This window comes from Cimex lectularius, unplaced genomic scaffold (genome assembly GCF_000648675.2).
Source record: "Cimex lectularius strain Harlan isolate CLEC.00 unplaced genomic scaffold, Clec_2.1 scaffold58, whole genome shotgun sequence".
NCBI lineage: Eukaryota > Metazoa > Arthropoda > Insecta > Hemiptera > Cimicidae > Cimex > Cimex lectularius.
In genome coordinates this window covers 192,222-207,237 of record NW_019392696.1, presented here as the reverse complement: position 1 = coordinate 207,237, position 15,016 = coordinate 192,222, and the positions used below count along the sequence as shown (strand labels likewise).

Here is a 15,016-nt window from a genome sequence, read left to right as displayed (position 1 = left end):
TCATCATGTTCCCATCAAATATTATTTACCAGAGATGCGATTTAAAGACAACAACCCACTTTATAATTGCATAAGCTGCAGATTTCCCTTATCACGAGGACAGTTACTAATCGCTGGAGATTTTCCCTACTCTACAATCTAGGAAAGATTTCCCCAGTTTTGAAGTATTTTATCATCCGACAATCTTCCCGTTCGATTAGTCCACCGGTACCTGTTCGTAACGACGCGTATACATTTGCGTCAATCCGCGTCGATAAGTGTGACTGGTAGATTTATTGCTTGACGTCCTACATCCCACCCCCGAGGACGTGGAGGAATCGTGACAAATTATGACAGAGAGCTGCGAGCGCCCCTCACCATTAAAATAGTAGGAAGAAGAGACCTATTTCGACAGATTGCTGAATTGGCTTCGTTCGTACCTTGCGATCCACTCCTTTAACGACCAGTTGATTTTTCTCTCGATCTCATTCCCATATTTTCAAATGATATATGATCTGACCAGGGCAAAGAGAAGGTTTTTCATTCTTCTTTTTCTTTTCTAAACGAGAGTTGATGTTGCTAAATATAAAACATTATTTCATAAGTGAAGTGAAATATACTGTTATTAAAGGCTTTACAATTGTTCACAATTGTACAAAAAAAATAAATAAATAAATAAAATTAACTGTTTTTTGTATTTAAAACTTTATTAAAAATTCCGCTTAAAAGAGAGATTTTAGTGCAAAGACTTCTATGCATTAAGTAATACATTTTAAAAATAATTTTATTTTCGCATCTAGACCTCCATCCATTTATTAGCTATTAATTTAAAAAATAACGTTATGTAAGTATATTGTTTTAAGCCGTTTGTTCAGGACTTTCTCAAATTTGTTAAAAACACTTTAAAAAATGACCACAATCATGTGTACATAATTCTTTGGCAATTAAAAAAAAAAATTAAATTTTCATCGCATTTTATTTTTTTTAAATATTGGTCTGACTAGAGCAAATGGAAGGTTTTCATGCGGTTTTATTTGTGTATGCTGAACAAAAGGAGATACCGGTAAATATAAAAACATTTACTGAATGTTAGTGTTTACAATTTTCAGAAAATTACTTCATAAATCAACCATATATTTCATATAAAGTAGTTTATGTTTTCATAATTTATTAAAATTATTTAATTATATTGAATTATTTATATTATATTCAAAAATCTATACATAACTTTTTATAGATTCGTACGTTTTTGAAACTAAAGGATTTTTTTACCTGGGTGTTTCAAGTACGAAGTTATATATTAACCCACGTTCTGCCGGTGTTTTTGAAAAAAGCCGACTTGTATGTATGTCGGGTTCGAATGCAGGGTCGCTGGATTCGAACCCGGGACCTTTACCTTACATTGATGAGCGCCATGTCAACGCCTAAACCGTTGCGGCCAACGACGCCCCTCAAAAGGCTTTTTCAAAATCTCAAGCGCGTCCTGTTATTTTTTTATGGAATAAATAAATAAAATCGAAGAAAATATTAAATGAATAGTTTTCGTAAAAGTGATTTTTAAAGTCATTTTTGGTTCGAAATCGATTACTTGAAAAAGGTTTGTTCATCTCATTTGTATGTTTACAAAACTAATTGGGATTTTTTGACATTTGAATTTCATTTTCATATTTACCAGAAATCAGACTAGGATAACAATATTGATGTTTTATTATTCCTTTTTTTCCCGAAAAAAGAATGAAGTCCCCGAATGATAAAAAATTTAATCAAATGTAAAGTGTAATATTTTTCCCTTGGAAAACGTCAATATTCCATCTTCCCTTTTGCATTTAAACTTTCGCCTATTGTGTCCGAGCTCTGATGATTTTCTTCCCAAGATTCCTGCCTTCTAATAATGTGCCTCTTTTTTACGCTACAAAAGGAATTTCGGCCTATGTGTTGTCGCGAGGGGTTTTTGTCTATAGAGTCTGCTGCTTCGTAATATGAAATTCCTTCATAACCTGGAACTTACTAAAATAAAGCTATTTGTATATCCAAATTGGTTTTGTTGGGTATTAGAGAGTTCCAGACTTTGCCTAAAAACCGCCCTGACTACGTGATAGTGTAGAGTATCTATGCCTGGTAATTTGGTTTGAATGATAGTGGAGGATCCCAGGGCCATGTGGCGTTCATAGTATTAATCTTCCTTATTATTATTCCATATTATTCTTTGTCTATTATTATCGTTTATTCTTTTACTATTTCCCATCTTTGAGCCGTTCAAATACTGAACAGCTCTAGAATTTTTTTCTTTTAAACGTCCTTTCTACAATTTTATATTGAATGTTTTTTTAAACTCTAGTGTCTTCTCAGATATGTCAGAGACGGTTTTGGCATATATGTTAACATTTTCGAATATTACAATTAATTAAGGTTTTTAGTTGAGATAAAAAAGTCAATGGCACGAGCGGGATTCGAACCCACGATCTTCGGCTTGATACGCCGCTGCTCTACCACTTGAGCTATCGTGACCTCGATCCGGTGCGGTTGAGATGGGAAGTTGGTGTCCGAGATCGAGGTCACGATAGCGCAAGTGGTAGAACAGCGGCGTATCAAGCCGAAGATCGTGGGTTCGAATCCCGCTCGTGCCATTGACTTTTTTATCTCAACTAAAAACCTTAATTAATTGTAATATATTAATTGGTTAAGCGGACCACGAAATTAGTGAATTTTCGAATATGTTAGTATTGCCAGCATTAGATTTTCTTTCCACTGTTCGATGAATTCTCAGTTCCTCAGTCACTGTGAAAGAACAGTTGAGAAGAACGGTAACAGTTCCATTGCAGCTGTAGGTATTGTTTTAATCACCGGTGATGTAAAGACATGCTACTTTTTTGTACGCTTTGTAATAGTTCCCTTATTTTATATGCAACTGGCATATATGATCATGAGTCCCAATCTTAAGGTAGGACGATGAGGTCATCTCAGAATTTACCTCTTTAGTTCTATCACAATGTGTAATATTTTGAGTCTGGAATATCAGAAAGTCAAAATCTTTGATTGTTAGCAGTTATTTTAAATGTTTAAATTATACAGAATCCCTTACATTAAAAGGTTACATACATTTTTAACCGTTTTATTCATTTATAGGCTTACTAAAGTAAATGAATTAAAGAAAAATAACCGTTCTCATTATCGGTTTTCATTTTTTTTAAATTCTAAACATACGAAAAGTTTGCTAAATTTTTATCTCAACTAAAAACCTTAATTAATTGAAAGATATTAATTGGTCAAGCGGACCACGAAAACTAGTGAATTTTGCTAAATGTAGGCTAATTTTTTGTACGTTTAGTATTCAAGATTTTCTGCAAGAAACAATTTTCAAAAATCAACGACATTTTAAAATAAAAAGTCGATTTTTTATATATCATTATCTCAACCCAACTTTCTCAGATTATTTATGTTTGGTTAAGTTAAAAAAATTAAATTACATTTTTCAGCTTTACTATGACACAAAAGATGCCGAAACGCGGATAAAGTGAATAAATGGCATTTAAAAAATATCTACCTTCTGAAACACAGAAATATTTTCACAATGGAAATCAAAATGGAAAAAAAGCAGATGGTGAAATTCCGAAACGCGTCTGACATACCAACGTAGCGAGGATAGGCGGACCAGGATGATTTGTAACGACCGAATTACAAATTCATCAGCCCGCAGACTACCTAGAAAAATACTACATTTGTTAAATGTTAAAACTACCTAACCATGACACATGGTATAAAATTGATATTGAAATTTTTGTAAGTTGTAATTAAGTACATTTTCAGATTTTTACAGAAGAACCTCGAACAATTTTGTATTTCAATTTTGGGTTGGATTTTGAAGTTCTCAATTTGATGTAATGCTAGCTGTTACTTTCAAACCTTCAAAAATCAACAATGTAAATTATCCCCATTATATTTAGTGGTCTATTGGCCAAATTACTTCTTTCAATTAATTAATCTTTATGTAAAGTTCTGAGAAGGTTAAAATAACTAATACGGGTTAATTACCTATGCCATATTGCATAGTTCTACATTTTGGTTAAAAGATGGGAAATAGACATAAAAGGCAAACTACGACCATGAAATGGTTCTCAACTCCACCTCTACCATCTTTCAACCAAAATTACTAGCCATAGAACCATGGGCACATGAAATAATTAGCAAATGGCTCTCCAAGCATATTACTAATTAATCCATATTTGCTTAGTGGTCATAGTTGTCCATATTAATTTTCCAATTAATTATTCTTTTTAGTTAAGGTTTTTGGCAGAGATGAAAAATTAGTGCCACAAGCGGGTTTCGAACCACAACCATCGGGTAAAAAGTAATTATATCACTAACAGCTCACCATGGCCACTTCATAAGTCGCTGAGAATGGAATACTGATTACACGAGAATTGAAAAATGAGCAAAAAGAGGAAAAATTCGAACGGTTGTAGGTTGTGATGCAGATTTGGTGTCCGGATCGAAGTCACGATAGCTCAAGTGGTAGAGCAGCGGCGTGGCGTATTTAGCCGAAGGTCGTGGGTTCGAATCCCGCTCGTGGCACTAGCTTTTTATTCATTTATCAACCAAAAACATTACATTAGTTGAAAAAAATATAAATTATCTTTAAAAGAGTATTTTTACAGAATAGTTTTTTTGAAAATCTCTTTGACTGCAGAATGCAAAACACCAACCATGCAGTAGATTATTTAACATTTGAAGATAATTATAATTTATTGGCATGCAATACTATCGCGTTTTACACTGCGTCACCGATATCTTTTAAAAACGATAACAAGATTTGTACAAATTTTAAAGAAATATAACTTCAAAAAAATGTTGTGTTAAATTACTTTTATCTGAGGTTCATATAAATTAAACAATTTGATTTTTGCTAGGAAAATTTAAAATACTCGAGAAATACATTTTGGGCAGAATCTGATAAATTTATATCTGAGGATTTCTAATTAAACTCCATTCATAAGTCGACGAGACTAGCCCTTTGCGATTACGGGTTCTGGGCTCTTAAAGATCCTCCGGGGGTGGGGACAACAACCGAGGATTCCAGTAAATCACAGCCCTTGGAAAGGAGCAGGTGTGAGCACTCCCTTTCCAGCAGCCCTACGCCTTCCAATTTACAACTCCAATACTCAAACGATGAAGCCTTTTTTAAACGTTGCGTATTATATTTATAACAAGGGATTCGGTGAAAATGTGATGGTAAAACGTCTCTTTGATACAATCAAAAGATTGATATCAGTTGTGATGGCGTGACGCAATAAATCAGTCCTCGGCTCTTCATGCCAAGCAAAATGGAAGCAAGATAAACCAACTAAAACTACCGACACGACATAGTTTGTGCATAATTATTTTACATTTATTAGAAAAAAACTATGTAATTTCTTCCAGCCCTTGTTTTCCGGCAATTTTCTGCATTGATTACACAAATTTCCTAGGCTTGAAAAATTACATTAACTTATAACAAATAGATAGAGTTTTTATTTAAAGAAAACAATTTAGCTGCTGTTTGGAATATATTTATTTATTAAATATCTATTCAGCCTATTAGCTTATACATTAATAAGAGCGGACTAAGCGAGGAACCCTGCAACACGCACGTAAGTAATTTCAAACGATCTGGACATATCGTTGTTACACCACTCAGGGTTTCCTTAACATTTCCACTGAGCTGTAGATGCAAATATTGTCACGTGATCATAATGATTTGTGTCTATGAACATATTTCAACCTGCTTCCAATTGGACGTAATAAACATATGGAAAAAATCTGAAAACATGTACGTTCCAGTGCATATTGCAAAGAATTGATAGTTCAAAAGCATAAATGTTTCTTAACATATATTAAATATGTTAGAAACCATTCGGTTGTAGGGAAAAAACAGTTAAAAATTAATATAATATATGAAGTTATACTACTTGTGTAGATTAATATTAAGTGCAGCAAGGATAAACATATGAAACAAAGTGAAAGTAAAATTTATGTTGGAAGATGTAAATAACAGGATTTCATAATATGTAAATTGACTGTTGTTGTGGAAGAAAACGGATGTATGTAAAAATTGAAATCATGATTAAAAATTCGGGATTCATAAAAGTTGGCGCGGAGCATCTTTAAGACTCATGTCAGTATAGCAGAAAATCTCATACTCCGCGATTTGGCCGTTAAACCCCGCAGATGTCGGCTCGGCTTTTGGGAAACACGGCTTGGCCGAACGACTTTTCCGATATAGCAACAGGTTCTTGAGGAGCCGAGGGGAAAAAGTTGGTAAAAGCACGCGATACTACTAACAAGATTTTGCTTTTTCTTCAATATAAACAAAAATTGTTGTCCTATCGAAACATCCTCCTGTTGGACGATTTTCTCTGCAAAGATTTCCGCGTTGATATTATTCCCCACCAGTTCAATGTGATTTTACGATAGAACAACACATTTTTTCAGCTTTATTAAATCAGTTTTTATTTGTCAAAATATATTATTTACAGTATGAGTTATCAGCACAATATAACTGGTGTACAGCATACAGGATAACCCAAAGAGGTTGGATACACCAACGAGCAGCTTTCATTTAATCCTGGATATAATGCGGTACCGCATCTGAAAATTAAAATTTGCCGTCAATTTTTATTTATAAAAATGCTTATTATTTAAAGTATGAGTTATGGACACATATTATATTTGGTATACAGCATTTAGGATAAACAACACGGCTTGGTATTGCACAAGCATTCATTTAATCTTGGGTACACGAACGACATATACATATAGCGCTCATAACGGAAACTAATTTGATGAAACGTAAAAAGCTGTACGTATCAGGATACAAGACTTACAGAACGGACCACCCCGACGATCCACGGGGTACAGCTGTCTTATCCACAATACCACAACACATCGTCTCAACCAACCCCCAAACTTCCTACACAACACGGCTGTTAGGGTCTTCTTTCAATCACTAACCATACCAATGGCATCCGTATTTTCTACCCAACAAAATAATAACTTCCATCGTGTACAACGCTAAAGAACTTCAATGGGGCTTCGGAGTAACCAACTCCCCTAGCCGCACTATAAGCAACATTCAAATCTTTTGTCGCCCATTTCTCCGGACAATCCCAGGTATTGGTCAACCAACGTAAATCGTATTTATTTAGAAATGGTGAGATGCGGTCTGGTATAATGTAGGTTTCAGAAACCTACATCACACCAGACCGCATCTCACCATTTCTAAATAAATATCGATTAACGGTCATTAACCACCACACATTTCTACACATAAATCGTATTACCGACCTCATAGACTTCTTTCTAACAGCGATCCGTTACCTACTTCAATAACTCACCCATGTGGCCTATACTCCGATCATTTCTTCGTACCTTATCCCTCCATCCGATCTTTAAACAAAACCAAAATCACTGCTCCCTGTGGAGAGCTGGAATACATTCCGCATTCATCTTGTAAAACAAAATCTACCTAATAACACCTGACGAACTGGACGAGACTGTGGCTTCCTTCAACTCTGCTGACCATCATCCTCGTCAGTTGGTCAACGATGGATAATTGATATACAGCCATCATAACCTCCCCCCCACATATTAAGAGCCTCCTAAGCGAAGAATGTCAATCAGGGCCACATGGCAAAAATCTAGACATCATTTCGATCTCCAATTCTAAACTCGGCTATCCCGTCTTATCAAAAATGAATTACTACCTCCCGCAATGCAACGAAAAAATGGCTTTTTGTAAATGCATGTTTTCTCAGCCTTTTAAGTCACAGACCTGAGCCAGGTCCTCTCTTTTTAGAAAGTTATTCAGATATCGTGAGATGCGGTCGGGTGTGAATCAAAAATCTCACGATATCTGAATAACTATCGAATAACGGTCACTAATCTCTACACATTTCTTTTTAGAAAATTTTAAGCTGAACAAGATGGTTTTTATAAACGTTTTCCAAACTTCAGTCATTCACCATTAAATGAAAAAATTCGAGAACTTGTTAATTTTTGCACTTTATCTTTCTCCCGATTTTCAAGAATGCATACATTTTGAACCGCCATGTTTTCGTAAATTTTACTCTCTACAACTTTTGTTCTAAGGGTTTTTTCAGCTGAACAGGAAACAGCAATACTTACTTGCCCATATTTTCGTGCAATGGATTAAGATGAAGGATGTTTGAGTATTACCAGAGCAAAGGGGAGTTTTAGTACGGATTATACTATAGTATAGGTCCGTGATGAAGATTATGCCTTTTTAGGGAATTCATGGGGGATTCGGATCGTAATGATGGGAAAGCCAGTGACTTGCAATTCGACAACCGGGTAAAGTGACGACCAGCTTAACGTCAGAAGGAGTTTTGGTAGGCGATGAGGTAATTATGAATCTCTGCTTGATTAGAAGCACTGTTGAGGTCAGGATGGGAGGTGTGAATCTCATTAAGGTATTGGGCAAAAATATTGTGTATATTGTACAAAAATATTGTACTTATTTCAGAAGATCCTCCTAAAACGATTGATTCCTACACATAATTCTTTCAATCTTCTCCCAGACCACCAATATGGTTTTCTCAACATTCCACAACCCAGCAGATGCTTCACAGATGAAGTAGACCATATATCCTCATCTTTAGAGTGTAAGTACTGCTTTACTGTACTCATAGAAACTAAAGCGCGTTCTTCCAAATACCTTATTCCTAATCGTTGACTCCTACATCATAGGACGATTCTTCCGAGTTTGCCAAGGGTCGGACTATTTTAATTATTATCCTGCGTGAGCGGGAGTGCGACAGGGCAGTGTGCTCGGACTACTCCTGTTCCTCTTCTACACCTCAGACTCCCAACTACATACTCAACTCTCTGATCCCGATCCTGCAATCGCCTACGACAATCTCCAGACACACGTGGAGGAAACTAGAAGATAAAAATTAGTGAAAACAAATGCAACCCGGTTACATTTACTCTCAGAAACAAAACAAGCCATCACTATCAAATCGATCATAACCCTCCCTATAAACCCGTCAGAGGACTAAAGCGAAGATGGCCCTGGGACCTCCTCACCAAGGTTTATTCCATGCGTAAAGTTGGAAGAACAAAAATGGTTGCTAATTCTACTCAAATCATAGCGAATTGTAAATATGTATAATATTCCATAAAATCACAAACTGTATAATTATACAGATGGTAATAAATATTTTATTGGAAAAAAATCCTGGTACTAGATACAAGTGACACTGTATCTAAAAATTAAAATTGGCCGTCAATTATATTCGAATCTAAAGTACAAATTCATCCTTACCCCATCGTAGAAATCATATTGTTAGTTTCGTTCAGATATTCGCACGTCAATTTTGTACAATTCTCCCCGTCCCAACTTTCTCCGATGTTGTAATATGCTCCATTGTGTTCACACGCATTGTCCCAATCTGCAAATAAAGACCTTTTATGGTTAAATAGATAAATTTTTACAAAAAGTAGCTGTTCATGCAATAATTTCTGTTGCCTTGGTAAAACTGTGGTAGTTATCTGGGTCTGGGTTGTTGGATATATATAAGGCTGTAGAGGAGTAAACAGCAAAGAAAGAACATCCCAACTCTCATTCACTGACGCCACAAATGCACTTGCTTTGGGACTTGCTAGTCCTTTGGATACCCTGAATCGAAAAAGAGAGTTGGTTTTCACCGCTGAATTGACCATAAGTGGTTGACATACTGTTGGACCAAAGTATGTACAATACTGCTTTGTTTGGTAGAGTACTTCGCTCGAGAGTTATTAAGCATGTTGCCTGATATGAAAAATATTTTTGACAATAGCTAAGAGTTTTGCGGTAACTTTTTTATTTATTGGTATTTTCTTAGTTAAATGTGATAAAAGTTAAATATCGGTCAAAGATGACCAAGAGTCAGAGATGTTTGCACCAGACTCAAACAGGCCATACGCAATTTAAACCCGTACTGTTGGGCCAAAGCCAGTATTTAACATGTAGAAAAAATTCACTTGGTGCTACATTCAACTAAAGTGGGTCAGAGCTTGGTTCTAGCGAAAGCGAGATGGCACGCCATCCATATGAACCACGATTTCTACATTACAGTGGAAGCTGAAAGGGTGTAGGTGCCTTCGACTGTCAATGTTTCCACATTTAAAACCATTCATACCTGATGAAATCAATGGTGGCATAGTGTGTTTCTAATTAATAACTTGTGAGCTTAAACTTTTTTCCAAAAAGAACAAACTTAATAAGTTTATAACATCCCGGATATGGTATATATTCAAGAAGTCCTCATCTCTATTTGAAAAACATGTTCATTTTTGTATCTGATAGATAAATTATTACATATCTGTGAAAGAGGCTACTGTGAACACATTGGTTATTCGTCAAACACACAAAAATAATGAAATCTTCCTTTTTGAACTCAAACGTTTTGTCATAATAATAAATATATTACTTATAAATAAGTTTCTTGAAACTTTCTGGATTAGCCAGAAGGTAGGAAAGATAGTATTTTTAGTAAGAATGAGTATCGTGTGAAGTCACAAAATGTGTCGTCCAATTGATCATTAAATTGCTGCCATTTGGGACGTGTGCAGTGAAATAGCGAACACGTACTGAAACATGTCAAACTTCCAGTTAACAAAGATTTACATTTACTTCCACCTGGCAAGGCATTGTTGCCAACATAATTTTAATTACATTTTACAAATTTGATGCTAAAAACAGATTTCGTGTAGAGAACATCCAATCAAATACATTGGTCAAAAAAACAAAATAAAAAATAAAATTTCTTGTCATGTTTCTGACTGTGTTAATAGTTCCCGAAATGGTATGAACTGTCAACTATCGCTACCAAGCAGGCATCAGTTTGGCTTTTCCAATGTTGAAATAACAAAAAAAGTAGATAAAAGAGGTTCTACACTCTAAAATGGAAAATAATAGTTGTAATATTCAGACATATACCATGGGCTTAAGTTCAATTTATAAAGGTCTTACTATTTTTGAAAAGAGGATTTTTGTAATATTTTGGTAGGGATAGGAAAGCCTACAGTATAACAATAGTGTTACGATCTTTTGCAATGTTGGGACTGGTTCGGTCTTCAAATAATTTGAAACTATCTATTAAAACTTAATTATGTCAATGTGTAAACATATTTAAGATTGTGAGTTGCTTAGTGAACTGTTATAACATATTTTGTTGTAACATAATTTGTTGAAGTCGTGAGGAGCGGCCAATAATCTGATAGTTTACAAAAACACGTTTTTAATTTATTTGCTGCGTTTCAACCTTTATTCGGATCATCTTCAGGGCATAAAGTGTAGTGCTATTCTTGTAGTGTCATATTGGTTTTTGTCTCACAACACTTTTACCCGCAACCAATATGACCAAAACAATAGCACCACAGTTTATCCTCTGAAGATGACCCGAATAACGGCCGAAACATCGAGAAAAAATGAAAAAGGCGTTTTTCTAAACTACCTTATTCTTGACCGCTCCTCACGACTTCAACAAAATATTTAATATTATTTTGATCTATATACATACACACATATAACATGTTGAGTGTTGAATCTATTGTACAAATATGCATTGATAATGTGTAATTAATATTGGCCCTGTGGATGAGCTTAAAATATGTCGAACGCTTTGTAGTAAAATCTATTTTTTTTTCTTCACCCAGATTATACTAAGATCCAGATTATTCGAGCCATCAATATTAAAATCTAGCACGTAGACCTGGAGGTAAAGAAAAATAGTCCAAAAACCATCTGTTCGTCCGGAAAACGCTAGCTATCCTCCTTAGACTTTTAAACTTTACGTTAAAGGTTTTATTTGTATTTTAGTCCAAATCATTTAAATTCATTCTTTTTCATTCTCTCAATTCATAATTAGACTAGTTTAATAGGTTGAATAAACCTTTTTGTTGTTAAATGTTTGAAACAATCTCCAAATAATAATCAATACTACTTTGAGCAAGGAGAAACATCGTCACCTTGCATGAAATAGATATAAAATTTCACGACGACTCAATCTACCGGCAAAATAAAAGAAAGATTGGATTATATGATTGAACTAGAAACCTGGATTGCTTACCAGACGGACGTGGGACAACTTGTAAAGAGACGAACGCTATGGCCACGTTGACCAAAACGATCATGACGAAGCTAAACAACGTACGCATTTTTGTGTTACGTTACGACGTTTACGACTAGTCTTCAATAGACGACTGAGCAAATAAAATGAAATCGGTCTGACATTCAAACCCGCATTGTGATAACCCCGAGGGACCATCAGCGAAAACAGATCGTTACGGTTTTTAATAATTTGCGCGCCCTCATTTTAATATCTGTGTAAATAAGAAATAATCCGTAATGATAACGTTTTCCAGCTATGTAAAAATCAAATAATCTAACTGATTATTTTGATATTAGGTTGTTTTATAATTGTGAACAATAAGAGTGCAGCGTTCGTATGTGATTGTGAGGTGAAATTCACTCATCCCGAAACTTCAATTGTTAATTTGACTTTTTTTTACTTCTATTCTGAATCGTACACAAAACAACTGCGATATGTTTTCTTATATACCATATTTCGGCGATAAACGATAAATAACGATTTTTACTTTCTACAGTTTTAAGAAACTATCTGTCAGCCTCACGAGATCATATGATAAACGTTTCAATTTATCCCGATCGTGACACTGACTTTTTTTATCTCAACTAAAAACCTTTGTTAATTGAAATATATTAATTGCTCAAGCGGACCACTTATACTAGTGAATTTAATAAGTAAAAATGAAGTATACCTTCACTAAAGTTCTCCGTGGCCATTGCATTTGTCGCCGAGAATCAAATAGATTACACGACATTTGAAAAATGGCAAAAAGGAGGGAAAATTCAAAAGGTGGGATTGAGATGGGAAGTTGTTGTCCGAGTGGATCGAGGTCACGATTGCTCAAGTGGTCGAGCAGCGGCGTATCTAGCCGAAGGTCGTTGGTTCGAATCCCGTTTGTAACACTGTCTTTTTTATCTCAACCAATACCTTACATAAAGATTAATTAATTCAATACTTTACGTTCCTCTCAAAAATAAAACCACTTCAACAAGATACTCAAGATCAACTAGATAATTGTTCCTTTTAATATTTCATTTTCTTTGACTCCGTGAGAATATCGTAGTTGTTTTTGTTAGTATAGTCGTGGCTGATCATTTGCCCTGCTTTTTTTTTTACAAACTTTTGTAGAAAAGAAGTACTGAATGTAGCTATGTATCTAGTTTTTACTACTAGTAGTTCTTTTATTAATTTTCTTTCAATAAAGTCAATGACCAAAAACAATGTTCACATATTTTATGTGTAAAATAGCTGTCGCCGAACTTCATATCTCAGCCCATCTTCGTTGATTTTGTATGTCAGAGGAGTTTCGCCAATTCGCTACCTTTATTAGTCGATGATTATTTTGTGACAGACCAAATCAACAGAGTATAATTAAACGGAATAAATCTGAAATGAATCTTCGTGCGTTGTAGGTAGACGAAGCTAATACGAAATGGTCCATGAGTCTTAATCCACTCTAGTTTTATCTTCTCTTTCTTAGTTTTCGTAAGAAACTGTTTACGTATTTTATTAAGTTTGGTCGTTTTCTTGCTCGTTTGTAAGAAATAACACAGGCAAAACACTGAAAATGACGGAATACCCAAACGCGTCGGAAGATCGTAGGTTCGAATCCCGCTCGTGACACTGACATTTTTTTATCTCAACTAAAACCTCTAATTAATTGAAATACAGTAATTGGTCAAGCGGACCCAGTATATCCATTAATACTTTGTCCTGACTGTCGTCAGCTGGAAGTGGTGGCCCACCTCCAGTTTTTTTAATATGGGCACTTTTTTCGGAAAGTTTTTTTTTTCCTCTTTTCTTAATATTTTCGTACTTTCCTTTTAAAACGGCACTGCTTCTCGCAGTAACTCCATGAGAGTTATACTCCGCTGTAATCTGTTGCCAACAGTCTGCCTTTTGTTTGGCACTTACGGCATACATATTTTGAAATAATAAATGAAATAACACGAACAACGAAACAAACAATGGATATAGATAAAAACTATAATCTAAAACTAATTGAAAGACTCTAAAAACTACTTAAACTAAATAAAATACAATAAAAACTACTTAAACTAAACCTAATTAAAGACTATAAAAACTATAAACTTACTACCTAGTGGTTCAATAAACAATGAAATAGCTAAAAATAAAATACAAAATAAAAGCAACAAAATTAAAGTGGTTAAACAAATAAAGAATTGAAAAAATAAAAAACAGTAAAAAAAAAACAACAATGAAATCAACACAAAAAGACTAGGGAAAGCGGTACAGCAAACAATGCGAACAATGAAAAACTACGACGTATAGCTATAACCGTACAAAAAGGCTATAATCAGTTGTACCAACGACTGGTTGAACAGCGATCAGCTGAACGGCGGTCCCCTGCACATGGTGCAACGCTCCCTTCTCTGAATTTCGTTCAAATTGTGAACGACGTTCCAGTGAACCTGGCTTGAACCGTGACTGGTGCAACGGGGCCTAAAGAGGATTACCATCAGGTCCATCATCCTCCACATATGTTATATAAATAATCTAATTGAGAATCAACAGGGTCTCAATATTCCGCCTACACACTCCCTTTTATACGTTCTTCTCTGTATAAACAGAAGGACACCAAACGAAAAGTACTTCAATAATATATACAACATTTGAAAAATGGAAAACAATAGTCGCTGCCATGTTCAAGCACAATTCGCCGTCATTCATGCATACTCGTTATATGGAGCCAAATGATCTTCTTTTACACAATAAGTAAAATAATCACACGGCTGAAAACAATGCATTTACCAATGATGTGATAAAGCTCTGCAAACTTTATCAGGTTCTTAGAGGGAAATGTATAACAGAATTTTTTAAATTTACCCTTGATTTTAAAAATTGCGACTGGCTTTTATTACAGTTTCAGATTTTAATTCAACTTTCTT

At 34.8% G+C, this 15,016-nt stretch overlaps 2 protein-coding genes and 1 non-coding gene across 4 annotated transcripts in view; 2 read left to right on the top strand and 1 right to left on the bottom strand.

The window, feature by feature from the left end:
• Positions 1-15,016, top strand: part of LOC106670598 (MAM domain-containing glycosylphosphatidylinositol anchor protein 2-like) — a 531,551-nt gene that overhangs the window by 332,858 nt on the left and 183,677 nt on the right. The window lies entirely within an intron of this gene.
• Positions 4,474-4,551, top strand: Trnaa-ggc. The gene is given in 2 exon segments: positions 4,474-4,510; positions 4,516-4,551. It is a non-coding gene; the product is annotated as a tRNA-Ala (tRNA).
• Positions 6,439-12,239, bottom strand: LOC106670639. Its single transcript, XM_014401156.1, has 3 exons — positions 12,087-12,239; positions 9,299-9,425; positions 6,439-6,603 (listed from the first exon to the last, which is right to left on the bottom strand). Exons 1-3 carry the CDS (start codon positions 12,172-12,174, stop codon positions 6,501-6,503), a joined length of 318 nt encoding a protein of 105 aa, XP_014256642.1. The 5' UTR covers positions 12,175-12,239; the 3' UTR covers positions 6,439-6,500.

Coding starts and splice junctions, on each gene's coding strand:
- LOC106670639 (XM_014401156.1), bottom strand. CDS start 12,174: ATGCGTACGTTGTTTAGCTTCGTCATGATCGTTTTGGTCAACGTGGCC. Junction 9,426..12,086: donor AGTTGTCCCACGTCCGTCTG/GTAAGCAATCCA, acceptor CTTTATTTGCAG/ATTGGGACAATGCGTGTGAA. Junction 6,604..9,298: donor AATATGATTTCTACGATGGG/GTAAGGATGAAT, acceptor TTTAATTTTCAG/ATGCGGTACCGCATTATATC.